This window comes from Typha latifolia, chromosome 13 (assembly GCF_019914945.1).
Source record: "Typha latifolia isolate L0001 chromosome 13, TyphaL0001v2, whole genome shotgun sequence".
Lineage (NCBI taxonomy): Eukaryota > Viridiplantae > Streptophyta > Magnoliopsida > Poales > Typhaceae > Typha > Typha latifolia.
In genome coordinates, this window is record NC_133098.1 from 3,718,988 (window position 1) to 3,734,913 (window position 15,926).

Consider the following 15,926-nt stretch of genomic DNA (forward strand, 5'->3'; position numbering starts at 1 on the left):
TAAAGCCAATCTAGTCAAAAACTTCTTGGAAGCCTGACATTTTTGGCTCCTTGACTAAGGATATTGGGATATTTTTCTTGTCCCTCCTATAGTTTTCAAGAATTATATTATTCGAAAATCTATGAAAGCACATTATTTATTATCGTTTATATTATACTATTTATTATTTAATTCCTGTATTTTGCTTAAAATTCTTCGTAAATATATTGTCGTTAGTTTTGTTTGAGTTAAGATAATTATAGATAGAAACGAATTGTAATACTATTGAACAAATTTTTTAGTTCAACATAAAATTAAATAGAGTACTATATTATAAAGTCAAATGAGATGCATTTTAGGAATTTTAAAATTTTTATGCTTATTTAATTTTTTATGGCTATGATTTGATGATCGACTTTGATGATAATAATTATTCAACTAAGATAATTAAGTGAGTATATAAAAATAATGGAAAGAAACCAATAAATTGCTCAAATTCCTATATAAAAGAATCTACTGTTTTGATATTTGAATTAATTTTCCTCTCTTTAGCCGTCTTTTCACATTTTCTTTTTCAAAGTAAGGTAGAAGACTCAAGGTGTTTGAGTTTGAATTGGTTTCTTGTATTTTAACCGGGTGGGTACTAATTTTTACTAATCTACAGAGATAAATAGTATTTTAAAATAATGACTATGTGAAAAAAAGAAGATTAACTATACTTTTAGATAGACAAAAGTATACTAATACTCACAAAATCCCACATTTTGCAACCAAATAATCTCTTACACAAATGCTCAAGATGTTAATATAATTGAAGCACAATGCTTTTAAGAAAATAAAAGCGGATCAAACCAACCTAACTATAATAGAGTTGGTAGATACCTTCCTTATGATCAAGGAGATTATATGTTTGACTCCAACCTCAAATAATATTGTGGAGAACTTGTTTAATGGCTTGGCTCAATGGCTCAACTCAGTTGATAACTTGGTAGTGCGGTTGGCTTGGATGAATAGCTCAACAATGTGATGGTTTAGAATAAGTCTCAATGGCATTTGGTATGAAGCAATTGTTCGCAACGCATATTGCTTGAAGCCTAGACTAGACAGTTTACTATATTGGTTGAAAGTTTGGTGAGATTTAAGTACCTCTGTATCTAGGGATGGTTGGCTTTTATCCAGCCCATATGTAGCCTCCGAGCTCATGAATGATCAAAATATAATAATAATAATAATAATAATAATAATAATAATAATAATAATAATAATAATAATAATAATAAAAGCCCACCAAGGACAAAAGCAATTAATAAACTTTATAGTATAATGAAAAATTTTGCCCCCACCTACCTAAAATTGTAGCTCTTAATATTGTTTGGCCCACAAAGGCAGTGGCATTATTCCATTTACAGTTAGGTTTAGCTATTAAAGAAAATAATCATACTTCAAACATTACAATCCTAGAAAATTATTACATAGAATATAGTTAATAAGATGAAGCTCAATTAGTTAAAGAGACTCATTTTGTATTAAAATGTCAGAATTTAAATCTTAGCAGTATTGCTATTTAGCAAGACACCAATAAATTAAACATCTTATTGTATATGATTAGGTTAATTTAAAGTGACTTCTGCATTGTGTTCTTCTTAGTTATTATTCTTATATAAAATAATAATAATAATAATAATAATAATTAATGTTAAGGAGAGCTAAGGATGGATACTAGTCTAGCCCATGATGTTCTGCTATCTCTTCTTGCAGGTTCATATATTAGATAATGTCTGCCAACCGACTTGATGAATTATAAATTGCCACTGATGTTTTGCAAGTTTCAATCAACATTTAATTTTTATTGGTACAAGTTACAATCGACATATATATATATAATTTATTGGTACAAGTAGGGCTGCAAATTGCTTGGCCACACAGCCCTTTCAAGCTGAGGCTGAGGTCTTGAGGACCTCTCTTACCTAAATCAAACATTGAAACTTTTCCAATCTCATTATCGAATGCGACTGCCAGGCCTTTATGTCCAATTTGGACAGGTTTTCTATCTTTTTAGGTTGTCTTTTTATTGTTTCTTATGATCATTGTTACCGGGAGGCTAATCACTGAACTCACTGGATTTTAGTAGTTTTTTTGTTCATTCTGGGGCAATTTTATGCCTAATAATCTGTTAGCAATCCTGTATAGGGATATCTTCTACCAAATAAACAAAAAGAGAGATAGACATATTGGTGAATTACATACAAATCCTGGTGTTACAGCAACAAATTAGAAACATTTGGATTAAAAATCACTTCTTTGATTATTTTGAAGGCAAAAGAGCTGAGATATTTTCTTCCTTTTAAAAGGAGGAGGGAAATTATATTAATTAATCACGACAGTTACAAAAGGTGGTCTTTAATGCCAGCAACCAAAATTACGAGAAAGATATGGGTGATGCTAAAAGATGAGCCAAAGAGGTCGTCTCGATTGGGACCAAAATAATGAAGACAAGCAATGGTTGGCTTCGACAGCCAACTACTTCTGAGACTTAAACTTTGAACGCATTTAAGAAACCAAGTGAAATGATACAATTGCATGCTATTAGTTTATAATCACAAATAGATCCTTTCAAAACACTAATTACTACCCTAAGAATCACATGTTTCGCCAAGTAAAAGGCAAGAGGACATCTATGAATATCTTTGAATTTCGGAAAATTTTAATCTCAATGCAAAAACCATCTTTTCATGAATCCATGTGTGAAGCATGGTGAATAGATATAAACCATTGCCCATCAACCCTCTCAAAGACATTGGTGGCTACTTGCTTCCCCCAGCTACTGCCTTTGGTTTTAACTACCTCCATGCAAGTTACATAACCAACATCGCCTCTCACGTGAACTTCGATGTTCTTCAGATCAATCTGCAGAGGGAACTCATAGTCAGCACCACACACGATTTCCCAGCTTCCCATGACCAGATCATAACCAGATATCCTGCCTGCTCCTGGATGTACAACATAAACATGATCACCTTTTGCCCAAATGGAATGCATGGCAGCTAGATCTCCATTCTTGAAAGCATGGTAAAATTGAGTGTTTGCCGTGAGGACTGAAGCTTTGCTGTCCTCGTGGAGAATTCGGAGCTTATCCCTGAGTTTTGCAGCACGAGCGTAGTCTTCTTCCTTAATGGCTATCTCTAAATCTCGTTGCAGGGATTGTTCATCCAAGATCATGTCTTCCGTAATCGGATTTCCCTCGGATCCTCCACCTTTTACCTGAGCAGATCTCCATGAACGCACATTAGGGTTTGCGGTTTGAAGTCCTGCACTGAACACAAAATTGTCATTCAAAAAAAAAATTTAACATCTTGAGCCCTTTGTTTCCAATAAAAAAAGAGTGATTTTGCCAAACTGAGTTTGGTTTCATCTATATTATTGATCATGAAAAAAAAATCCATGTTTATACATATATAAGTAAGGCAATAAACTTTTTGTTAAAACATTGTTCAAAGTTTTAACATTTTCCTATTATACTGGTTGTACCTTAGGATTGTGAGAAACTAATCCCAAGATGGAAAGAGATAAAGAGAATTTTGAATTTTTTTCACCTTCCGGTGAGCCTTTTAAAATCCCAAGGTTTACTCAACAGCTATAAAGTAGCTAAATATTTTTTTTTAAGATTTAACATAAAGCTCGTATTATATATGTAGGGCAATAATAGTCACACACGTCTTAACTTGAGCATAGGTTATGCAAATCAAGGAATAATGATCTTTTGGATATCATATTTGATACCAGCAAAATGAGTCTAGATAATAGAAGAGATATTTAGCTCTAGGAAGAAAATATATCAACGTAGTATCATTAAAGCCCCAAAAGTGGTTGGAAATTTCAACTGCAGTAGATGTTCAGTTCCAACAGTATCAATTATGAGGATGAGAAAGGCTATATAGCAAATATACTATTATCACTCTGTAGAGTTAGATTTGCCAATTTGGATTGAACTCAGTAATTTGATCCATCATCCACAAAGAGAAAAGCAAAAGGCGAACTTCCACCAATTCCGTAGATGGTAAGCTTCTGTAATCAGTCCAAGAAGACACCTAATTAAACTTTATTAATCAATGTCTAAATTCTAATAAAACGGAATTCCCTAACTTCAATAATCAATCTTTAAATGAAGAAGCATCAGTGGCTCCATCTGTAGCTTCTCTCACAGTAAGTACAAATAGCCGCATTGCATCCTGACGAGGCCTTCTCTCTCACGGACTTATCTAAAAAGATGGCAGACGTCGGATTATACTCTCAATGCAAAACATGGAGATGTTACAACTTACAAGCCTACAACTGTATGCTCTCCTTTCTCTCCAAAACATGATTGTTTATCTCCCAAGGGGCTAAGTGAATCACTTGCCCTCTATTTGTGGCATTATTTTGTCTTTGGTAGATTGTAACTGTCCATCAATTCAGAAAGCCAGTGATGCAAGCTTTCTTAAATGTTTGATCACAAAAGAGGAGAGGGACTTTGTGCCCTCCCCTTTCTACAGCTGAACTGCTTGTGAATCACATACAATGCATTGAGAACCAGATGCCTAATTCATTATTCATGAAACTTGACTTCGCTCTTTGCTTACTACATGCCCAAAAGTCTAATTAGCAAGTCTATCAATGATGAGTCACAAATATCATGTGGCATGACTAAGAATTAATCATCTTTATATCCATTTCGAGTTGTGCATAAGAATCATACATTCTGAGCTTAGCTGAATCAATAAAATAGGATTTAGGTACATATTGCAATGCCACATTTCAAGTGGCAAACACGTGATTTTTTTGTTTAAAAAAAAAATCCTGCAAACAAGTCCAAACTAACACTTCTAAACTCCATTTTAAACACTCCATGTAATTTATCGCGACCTTTTAAGGCTGATATTGTGCACGAAAGAAAGAATATTTTTAAGGTTGGACTAAACAAGCTTAAATGCACAAGTAAAGAGAGGAAAAGATAGTTAAATTTTGAAAAAGGACAAGTCAATCAGCATCTTGAACCTAATTACTCAAATAATACAATTTTAAAAAGCCTTACGAACAATTACCAATAACAAAAAAAAAAATTGAATCGAAAATTTTACTTGGTGAAATGTACTGCAGCAATTAACACCAAATTAATAAAAATACGGACCATCGTTAACACGAATCAAATTACTAAATTTAATTGAAGATGTTATATTGGGCAAAAAGAAAATTTCCACAAGAAGAGTTACAAAGGCTAATTAGTCGTAGTACGTAATTGGGTGTATATTTAGGTACTTAGATTTTTATCAAGGAGTTATAGCATCCAAATGAGTCGCGTAGACATCGATCAAATGATTCATATAAAATCGAAAATTTCCTGGGAAGAGGACTTACATGGAATTGAGGTCGTGTCGTCGTCGTTCCATGTGGAAGCGGCGGGGAGCGAAGGAGGATAAGGAGATGGAGTGGGATTTTCTGCTCACGACTGCCGGCCACCGGAACGGCGCCGCCGTGCTCAACCAAAAACTCGCCGCAGCCACCATTAGTGGAACCTCTCTCTTTCTCTCTCTCGCGATGAGGCAATCTTCTACCCGCACTATCTCCTTATCGGGTCGGATCTATTACTCGTGTACAATCCGGTCACTTATTACAGAGCAAAAACTATATTATGCCCTGGCATCCTGCAATCAAAATGACAAAAATGCCCTCGTATGATTTAATAGACGAATAATATCAATTCTAGAATAACTATTCATCTTTCTTATTATTAAAATAATATCTTTATTTTAAGAATAATTATTCTTGTGTTCACTTGTGTTCTAAAATAAGAATATAATAATTATTTTTAATGTAATATAAAGTGAAGAAAGAGATGAGAAAAATATGTTTTATTTTTTATAAAATTATTATGAATACACTTTAATATAAGAATAAATTAGTAATTAAACTAGTGCGGTATTAATATATAATTTTAATAAATAAAAAATTATTCCTAAAGTGAACAGAGGCTAAAGAAGTCTATAGAGATAGAATATGTATATAATAATCTTTTTTACTTATAATTGCGTTGTTGGTAATTATCATCGTAATTATTAATTCTCTATTCTATATCCGCCATTTGGAATAAATAAATTATGAGATTAAATTGATTTGGTGGATTTTGTCTGAGGATTTGGTGATTTATAGTCGGATTTTATTTCTATGAGCATTTACCTGATGAATCCTATTGAGATAGTTATGATTTATTTATTCTATTTTATTTTGGTAAAAAAACACAAATCAGAGGGCATATAATTGTCCCAAAAAAAGAGCAAACTATTGGCTGACTAATTAGCATAAATATGGATTTTTTAATTGGGATGCCATTAATTCCCTCTCCTCTACATTAAATACTTCAGATGAAGTTTGGCATAAGTTTAATGACATTTTGCTCCTATGAACTATCACTGTTCTCATATATATATATATATATATAACCTCCTAATATAAAAAATTTCTTACTTCAAAGAGTCAATATTTTTTTTTCTTTCTTTTAATTTAAAGTTTTTATATGAATAACAAAAAAGTTCAAAAATATACGTGAAAACTCTGATAATTTAAAGAGATTAAATATAATTATCTAGATGGGCCAATTCAATATAAACAATTGGGCTTCCAGGCCAACACATTTGGGAAGAGTTTATATATATTTAGATCAAATGAGGATAAACTAATCTATAAATACAACTATCCTACACCTATTCACGAATTCCATGGAGGTTCATATGCTTTAACACTATCCACCTTTTAAGCTTTCAACGGCATGAGCACTGCATGCATACAGGATAATAAAAAAACAAAGAAAAAAGCTGAACAGTACTGAAGAAAAAAGAGAGAGTAGCTCTCAGAAGCATTGTATCATAAAAGATGGAAAGATGGAAAGATAGATAGAAAGATAGAAGGATGAACATCTCAGCCAGCTTTTGCTTGATGTGCATAATGGCGATGAACTTTGACCAGATAAAGAAGGAAACTGGGGAGATTTTTAAACAGTTTTGAGTTTAGTTTAATAACATTGAGATCATAGACACAATCTGAGAGCATCCAAGGAGCACACATGCTCTTGTCTTCTATCTCTTATCTATGTATATATATATATATATATATATCTTGTGGGGATGAAGCATTCGTTGCATGGTAGGTACGCAAGCCCACGTACTCTTTTGGCTAACGCAAATAGTTGCAATATTGGCAGAGATAAAAAGATAAACAGTGTTAACAACTGACTTTGTTGTACAGCTTCGTCTCCTCTCTCTCTCTCTCTCTCTCTCTCTCTCTCTCTCTCTCTCTCTCTCTCTCTCTCTCTCTCTCTCTCTCTATATATATATATATATACATATATATGTTTATATATTTATATATACTTTGGCTAAAAGCTACTTTGCTTTCTTTCTTTTGTTTTCCAACTTTTTCAAACCGACAACTTTTCTTGGATCTTTTTGCGACACAAGCTAACACTTTAATTTTAAGAAAAATTATATTTTAACTCCTTTTCTTTTGTGCTTAATTTCAGAAAATTTTTTTTTTTTTTAAGGGTTAAATATATTTTACTCTTCTTACTTATGCTAAAATTATTTTGTCCTTCTGTACTTCAAAAAGTCTCAAACCAATCCCTGTACTTATAACTAAAGTGAAACAATTAGTTTTTTTGTTAAACTTAACTGAATAATATTAAAATGACCAAAATACCCCTATCTTGTTTGTTAGAGAAAATATACCGATTTTAATGTAGTGTAGCAAATTAAAAATAGCCATAATACTTGGTTAAATTTAATAGAAAAACTAACAGTCTCACTTTAGTCATAAGTATAAGGATTGGTTTGAAACTTTTTAAAGTATAAGAGGGTAAACTGATTTTAGGTATATGTACATTTGAGTAAAATATACTTAACCTTTTTTTTTTTTTTAACTTTGACACTTATTCCTCTGTGATTTTTACTAAACTCCAACTGATATTATTTTGTCTTAGTTATACTTTGTCCCCCGTATATTATAAAAGTGGACAGACTTTTAAAAAACTATAATCCCTTAATAAATTTACCTTTCTATTTCTCTATTGGAGAAAAATATTAGTTTTTATTAGCTAATAACTTAAAATTATTTATCTACCCTTAGATAATATTGATTAGCTTAAGGTAGGAGATGAGCGCAAAATTATACAATAATTAATTTTTGACCTTCATGAGAGTAATTTAGTTTATTTGAAATTAAGATACAATTCATATACTAATAGATAGGTTTAGTAGTAGCTTGGAGAGATATTTATACGCATTTATATATCTTTGTAAATATGATGTAAACGATAATTTTAGTTAAGATCACATAGAGTTAAGTGTATAAGTTGAAATTATGCGGTGGTTTTGTAAAATTATGCAATAATTCTTAATTATTTAACCTATGTCTAAATATCTATATGAAGTTTATATAAATACAAGAGGTTTAATGATGTGGTTTAATCATCATTTACTTTAAAATTAGTTGTTGTTCTTATATGCTAGGGAAATTTATTAAATGCTACTTACATTTTGTCTTTACTATTTATTTACACTCTACTGTATAGATATTTATCCTTTAATATATATATTTTACTTTTAACATCTTAAAAATATTTTGAATTAATTTTAACCTAACAATAGCTAATGAAATAGAAAATATTATAGCACTTTTAAAAATAAAAAAGTTAAAATATATAGATTATGTCTTAAAATATAATTAGTATGGTGTGAATGATAACAAAAACAAAATGTAAGACTTCTTTTTACATAAAAAAAAATTTCTTTGCTCATCTCCTTACTCTTAGCAAAGTAGTTAACTAATTTGTCCCTGGCCCTTAACACTATCTAAATTGTTCTGCCATCACTAATACCATCTCATTAGTGAGTTAATTCCACATCAAGACAAACCAATCTTGATATCCTCCCCCTTTCCATGTTCTTCTGCCACATTAGGTCTTAATAAGATATTATTAGTAGGTTAATCACCTAGCTGATCTGATCATTAAAAATAAGCATATATAATAGGGATTAAGGGATAACTTTGTTTGGTTTATAGTATTACAGAACCCATTAAGAAAAAGGAGAAGGATAACATTGGAATTAGTATTATATTGATTGGTAGTGTGGAAAAGAAGGTGAATCTTTGCAGTTCACTCCATCCAATGGGGATAAGAATTGAGGGTTAGTTAGTGTCTTTTCTATTTTAATTTATCTTTGGGTTCTTAATCCTTTACAAAGGAGAAGCGCATGCAGTGAAAGTGCTCTCATTTTGTCAGTGTCAGTGCATTGCAGGAGTTTCATCACTTTCTTGACCTGCTTACTATTTCTCTTTCAGAGAGAGAGAAGAGAGAGAGAACTGAGACTTTCCAGAGAGTTATTTTGGAGTCAGACTTTCTGAAACTCGTGTGCATTTTGAATAGATCAAGAGACAGCCCCTGCCACATTTGACACTCTAAAACTCTTAGTATTACATAGATTTTTTCTTTTAAAGATTTCAAAGTTATACCTGTCTGTAGATTGCTAATATAGAGAGAGTGAATAGACATTGAGACTAAAAGATTTTATTTTGTTTCACCTATATAATATATGGGATTTTGCGCCTAATTTAAATTCAATCTACATATAAAACTTAGGATTTTTTTACACGCCATCTCCGTTATCTTCTTCATAAGTCTCAAATCTTAGTTATTATCTAACTATCGTAGTGTATCTTTTTATAAATATATAACTATAGAATACAAAAATTAATTATCTTAAAGATATGGATAGAAATTTAATATTTAATCAAGCAATGAGATCATTAATATTATAGCGTACCACAAATCTCAAAAAATATATGTAAAATCAGAATTAACTATGGAAAAAAAAAACACTAATACAAATATACAAAATTTTTACGTGAAAAACCCTACGAGTCTCTTATATAAAAATCACATATTATTTTCTCAAGACTAAATCAATCACTAATAGTGTTGTCAAAACAAGATGACTTATAATACACTAGTTGTATTCCTTTTTCTAGTATCAAATTAACTATTGATAATGTTTCCGATACAAGAATGACTTACAGACCAACTATTGCATTTCATATCCTATAAGCGTTCCAACACTTGATAACTAGTATTGTATTGTTTAAATGTTTATCCTCTTCCAATGTATAAAGACATCTTTAACTCATTTCAACTCTTACAAATATGTGATACATACAAATTCAAGTCTTTTTCTTACAAAATATTCAAAGTGATTCAAATAAAAGTTCATAAAAATAATATTTTAATTTTAGGCACAACCATGATGGGTAACTTAAAATTTGTTCTTATATAAAATTTAACTCTCTTCTATGCTTTCTTAATCGGCGGGCACTAAGTCTTGCAAAGGGTCTAAATTATACTTTTCTTTATAATCTTATATGTATCAAGCTTTGTTCTCTTTAATTCTCGATGAAATATCAACCTATAATAAATTTTCTCAAAAGAATTAAAAGATGATATTTTCTTCATTTAGATGCATCTGTTAATTTCAACAACCACCCAAAAAAATATAGTGTAGATATTTTCATTAAAGTTAGCCCTAATAGTAAATTTTGAAAGAGTCCAATGATTTCAAAATTTCAAAAACAACTATGACAGAGAGAGTACAATATTTGAAAGTTTCCAATTTCAATTATGTAGAAACCCTAAAACTCATTTTGGAGGGCATCTCTTGAATTTAATGTTAGCATAAAAGTATAATATAGGAGTAGTACTATGAGAATGAACTTCTATGATAGCAGAAACAATACATAATACCATCCAAAAAATCCTCAGAAATTTGTAGTAGTATACATTGGTGAATAGTAAAACACTGATCTAAAGATTTCTCTCCAAAGCTAACAAAAGTTGGTAGTCTACTAACAGACTATGCCTCCATATTTACACATTAATTTCCTAGTGAGCTAGAAATTGCCATCAACAGCTATTGTCACTGATGTAGACAACCAATCCCCGGTGCCGAAACACCTCTGCTTCCGGCTACGACCTGACACGGACGACAACCGCACAATATCTCCGTCTTCGATTCTCAAATTACTCTTCAACTTCTCAATGCCAGGAACGAACACTTTGTCGATCCATTCCTCAACCAATGCAGCGGTGGCAGCTCCGATGAGCCAAACTTTGCCGGCCATTTGATCGAGCACGTTGTCGTCGACTTGTATTGATCGTGAATTCTCCATGATTGAGGCAAATTTCTTCGACATCGTCTCTAAGATCATCTTCTTAAGTGTTTGAAAGTCGACAGGCTTGAACACAACAGTCTGGTCCACCAAATCGATCAGCTCCGATGCACTGGACCATGTCGAACAGTTGAGCAGAAGCTGGCCATACTCTTGATCGTTCTCCACTGTTAGATCACTGGAGTTCCCTGATCCCTCACAGACATCAATATCATCATGAACAGCCATGCCAATAGCTAAATTCAAATCTAGTGATGGATCAAAACAATCCGAATCCTTCTTAGATTTCATAGTTCTATCATCCTTCAATGACTCATCGCGAGTCCGACGCTTCTTATTCTTGTGCTCAACTGAAAGCTCCAATTGCCATGCAGAACTGGCTAAGTCTAACATCTTCTCTTCATCTCGTATTAGTGAATCCCGGGAGCTCTTCAAATCATCAGGTAACCATTTAGACATAAGAATGAAGATGGCACTCCCCAAGCTGAGTTCACGGCCATGGGAGTCCATTAGCCGACCAGTCTCGATTGCTTGCTTGATTATCCCTCGAACAAAATCATCGGCATTGTCGATATCTTCGAGCAAAACTACGCGAAAAGAATTCTGACGGAGAGCATCGGCGACATGATCGAGCGCCGTCTTACCGCGGGCAGTTGTTGTGCGGAATTCGTTTGATGTTTGGCTACGGAGACTGATGGCAATATGTTCACTGGCAAAGACTAGTCTCGACAAGGCATGAGCCATGTTCCTTTTCCCGACGTCGTCGGTGCCCGCAAAGACGAGCCATGTATCGGACTTGAGTGCAATGCCGCGCCGCTTACCGCCCCCGGACTTGGCCTGCGTCACCGTGGCGGCGATGGCTAAGGCTGCCTCTGGCTGCAAACCAACCTTCTCCACTAGTCCTTTAGAGAGATTCTTGAGAGAATTATTCTGCTGCAGATCGCTGTCCATAACATTTGATTGCCCAAGAACGAGGTCAGTCTTCACAGAATGGCATGATGGATTTATGGGATGATGCTCTGATGAGCATTGCAATGGTTGGTGATGAGAAATAATTCTAGGACTAAATGGCCTTGTGTCTTGCCATAGGTTGTGCCATTCTTGGGTCTTGTTCTTGAGCCAGAGTTCTTGATTAGTCGTCTGCAAAAGGAGCATAGATTAGGATCTGGATCTTAGTCTCATCTAACAATGGATGTCAACACGAGAACTGAGGCAATGGATGCAAACCTGAAGATGATTAGATTTTGTGCTGCTTGGTGTTGCAATCTGCAACCACTGAGATGAACATTGGTTGGTGTCATGTCCTACTTCAGATAAGACCTCGACTGAGCTACTTAGAATCCCATCGCTCCTAAGATTGTACATATAAAAAATACTAAATCATTAGCCATTGACACTAATCCATCGTTTACTGTACCTAAGTAGTTGATAATTATCAGAATACCTTAGAAGGCATGAAGAAGAGGACAGAGGAAGGGTAGCTAATACAAGTAGAGATACCTCGGGAGGAAGCCGACGAGCGGCGATCTCGGTGCGACGGGGATGGCCTGGATATCCCACTCGCTCTCCATCGTCGGATGGTACACCTGGCACCTCAGATACGTGGCGCACGTGGCCGTGCCGACCACCCAAACCCGGCCGGCATTACCACCTCCTTCTCCGAACCTCTGTATGAGCCTCGCCATCTCGGCAACCGCCGCCCGAGCCGTCTTCCCAATTGCGCCGCCATTGCTCTCCACTAGCCACTTGAGATCTCCAAGATCAAGAAGAACACCTCCTCTCCAAGAAACCAACTCGTTAACTTTGAATTCTAATTGGGTTCTCTCCAGATTAGCAAATTCTTTTGCAAAGGATACAACTTTGGCGAAACGGAGCAACTCGGGCGAATTGTCGCCAAGCTCCCGGCTTTCTATCATCAAAAGCACCTCCTTCATCACGGAATCCGTATCGGAGTCGCCCACGAGAATTGGGTTGCGTTTCTTCTCCCTCCCAAGTATCTCCACCACCTTCCTCACTTCCTCCCTCCTGGAATAAGCGGTCCCCTGGTTGTGGATCAGCCGGGAATTCGTGCAGAGGCTATTCCGCGAATTGGGTCGGTTCGAATTGGGGCTGGAATTGGGTGTGGAACTCTCAATTAGAGCCTTGGCGGCGGCGGAGGAGAAGGAGGCCTCGCGCATGACGCGGCTAACTGAGGGGTCGTCGAGGATGGCGATGACCAAGTGAGGGAGGTCAACCCGGACAGCGACGTGGTCACCGCAGCCGCGACGCACGTGGGCTTGGGCCCTCTTGAGCGCCGCCATGAGGGCATTGGAGAGAGGCGGGCTTGAGTTGGATTCGGGGGCGGCGATAGGAGAGAGGCGGTCGAGGGCGATGGAGAAGCAGAGGTCGAGAGCGCGGCAATGGAGCGGATGGGAGGAGAGGAGGGGCGAGTGGGACCGAGCACACGCGTCTCGCAGGAGGCAGGAAGGGGAGGAGAGGAGCGCCGCCGCCACGTGGATAGGGGTGGTGTTTGGGTGGCGGCGGCGTGCCGCGTCCAACGTGGACTGGGTAAGCGCCGCCGCCGCGTCCGGGGTCAGCGCCTGGTGGATCGTCGTGACCTCTGCTCTCATCTTTCTCAGTCTATCCGCGAGAGGAAGATGGGGGAGAAGAAGAAGAAGAAGTAGTCGTTAGGATGCATGCAGTTCAGTCTTCCGTTTGTTTTATATAGTTTAGTTTCTTCTCTTCCTTTAGAGATGGAGCTAAATGTTATAGAGAGAGTTTGTTCACCAAAAAGTTTTAAAAAAAAAAAAAAAAGGTTATAAAGAGAGAGGAGGACTTTTGAGAGTTACTTATTCACTTTTGGTAGTAATTTATCATTTACATTTTGTTTCTCTCACTATTATTATAAAAATTTATAAAAGCACCCTATATTTTATTTTTATTATACTCAACATTTTACCGGACGATTATTATCACATAATTATCTTGAATTACATTTAACCTAACATAATGTCCTACTACTTCTAAAAATAAATAACTAAAATACATCCAGATGGGTATCTCAGTGTACTAATGGTAGGATGTTTTCAAGATAATAAAAACAAAACGAAGGGGTCCATAAGGTGTTAATAATTACAAAAATCAAAAGATAGAGAGTACTTTTTTTTTCTGTATAATTTTTAATATTTTTTTCCCTTTACAAAATACTCCCTCTTCAAAATAAAGTTTGATTCTACCTTTTCATGATGGAGGTTTAAATATAAATACAGAAAAGATAGGGTGTGAAATGTAAAATACTATTATCTAATTAAGAAACGTTTTACCTTTCCATCGTCAGAACTAGTTCTTTAATTCTCAACTACCAATTTATCAAACCTTAATATAAAAAGGCACCTCCTTTTAAGCTTTTTGGTCAGCAAGGGAAGTCCAAATTATAATACATAATTGTGAAATTTTAAACTAAAACCCTATAATTTCAAAAAATTGTGATTCGATCTTATTAGTTACTAACTTACTATAACATTATTTACAACTAGGATTAAACTTTTTGAAAGCAAAGAAAGGAGTGCGAGATTCTTATACTTAATTTCAACCTGGAATAAAGAGAGAGTAGAGTGGCTTCAAAAAGGGATGTAGCAAAAAAGGCACACGAAAATGACACGAAAAACATCAGAGCAGCAGACGTGGTCTCCTTCCACTACCTCTCCCCATTGTCTCAAAAGTTAGTATGAAGGCATTCACAAGAAAACAAGTCATGGAGCAAAGAAAAGGTTTCATCATGCCCACCACCTCCCTTTACAAAAGCTATGCCAGTAGTTGTAGTTGTTGCTTTGAAGCTTGTGAGTAACTTCCCCTTGACAACACTCATCTCCTTGTCCATCTCTACCAAACCATATCTAAACCAACCATATTATAATGAATCAATCCTTCCCAAAAGCCATGACTGACCTCACTACTCCAACTCCCACCACCACCTTTTACATGGATACACTTGATAACTTGCAGGACCACTCTCCCCCACCCTCACTATTTGGTTTAACTTCTTTGGATCCTTATTTGTCTCCCTGTGAGGAGGGCTTGGGTTTGAAACAGAGTCAACCTTTGATCGATTAGATCGATCGGGCTCGAGTTTAGGAGCTTGAGCTCAAAATTGGCTCGAATTTGAATCATGTCGTAGGGTCAGTATAAAGCAAGAAATGGACAAAGGAACAATTGATGCAGTTTTGGAATGATGCAACATCCACTTGGCTCATGAGGTAAGAAATCAAGAGGCTTTTCACTTGTGCAAGTTACCATTCCCCACCAACAAATGACCAATGTGATCATCATGGGGAATGATATGGCCTTGCCATCAAAGCCAAGCTCTAAGCAAAGTAGAGAATCTATAGGATTGGATGTCATCCAGAGCTACTAGCACCGGGTGGGGGGAGAACCAATGGAGGAAGTGGAATTGCTTTTGGAGTGGAACTAATTTAGGCAATTTGAGATAGCAATCAAGGAAAAGAAAGACTACTCATGAAAAGGTTTTGTCTTCAAGAAGGACTAATATGCTTAAGTGGCATGCACTCCTAAAAGCTGCCTCTTTGAATAAATGCATCTTTTCTCTCTGTCTCATGATTCCTCAAAGCTTGCCAACAAAAGGGAACAACATTACTTGCCCAAAAGAAAGGCTGATCCATCAGATAGAGTGAAAAGCTTCTCTCAGTATTATGTTATGCTAT

At 35.4% G+C, this 15,926-nt stretch overlaps 2 protein-coding genes across 3 annotated transcripts; both read right to left on the minus strand.

Moving 5' to 3' along the window:
• Positions 1 to 2,528: 2,528 nt before the first annotated feature.
• LOC140799587 (uncharacterized) lies at positions 2,529 to 5,604 on the minus strand. Its single transcript, XM_073153965.1, has 2 exons — positions 5,374 to 5,604; positions 2,529 to 3,292 (listed from the first exon to the last, which is right to left on the minus strand). Exons 1-2 carry the CDS (start codon positions 5,520 to 5,522, stop codon positions 2,710 to 2,712), a joined length of 732 nt encoding a protein of 243 aa, XP_073010066.1. The 5' UTR covers positions 5,523 to 5,604; the 3' UTR covers positions 2,529 to 2,709.
• Positions 5,605 to 10,812: 5,208 nt separating this feature from the next.
• Positions 10,813 to 13,947, minus strand: LOC140799622 (protein SUPPRESSOR OF MAX2 1-like). Of its 2 annotated transcripts, XM_073154003.1 has the most exons (4): positions 13,083 to 13,890; positions 12,727 to 12,971; positions 12,454 to 12,577; positions 10,813 to 12,366 (listed from the first exon to the last, which is right to left on the minus strand). In XM_073154003.1, the coding sequence occupies exons 1-4, from the start codon at positions 13,833 to 13,835 to the stop codon at positions 10,948 to 10,950; spliced, it is 2,541 nt and encodes an 846-aa protein (XP_073010104.1). In that variant the 5' UTR covers positions 13,836 to 13,890; the 3' UTR covers positions 10,813 to 10,947. The 2 variants fall into 2 exon arrangements, with proteins under 2 accessions (XP_073010104.1, XP_073010103.1); XM_073154002.1 differs by having other exon boundaries at positions 12,727 to 13,947.
• Between the last annotated feature and the right edge of the window lie 1,979 nt (positions 13,948 to 15,926).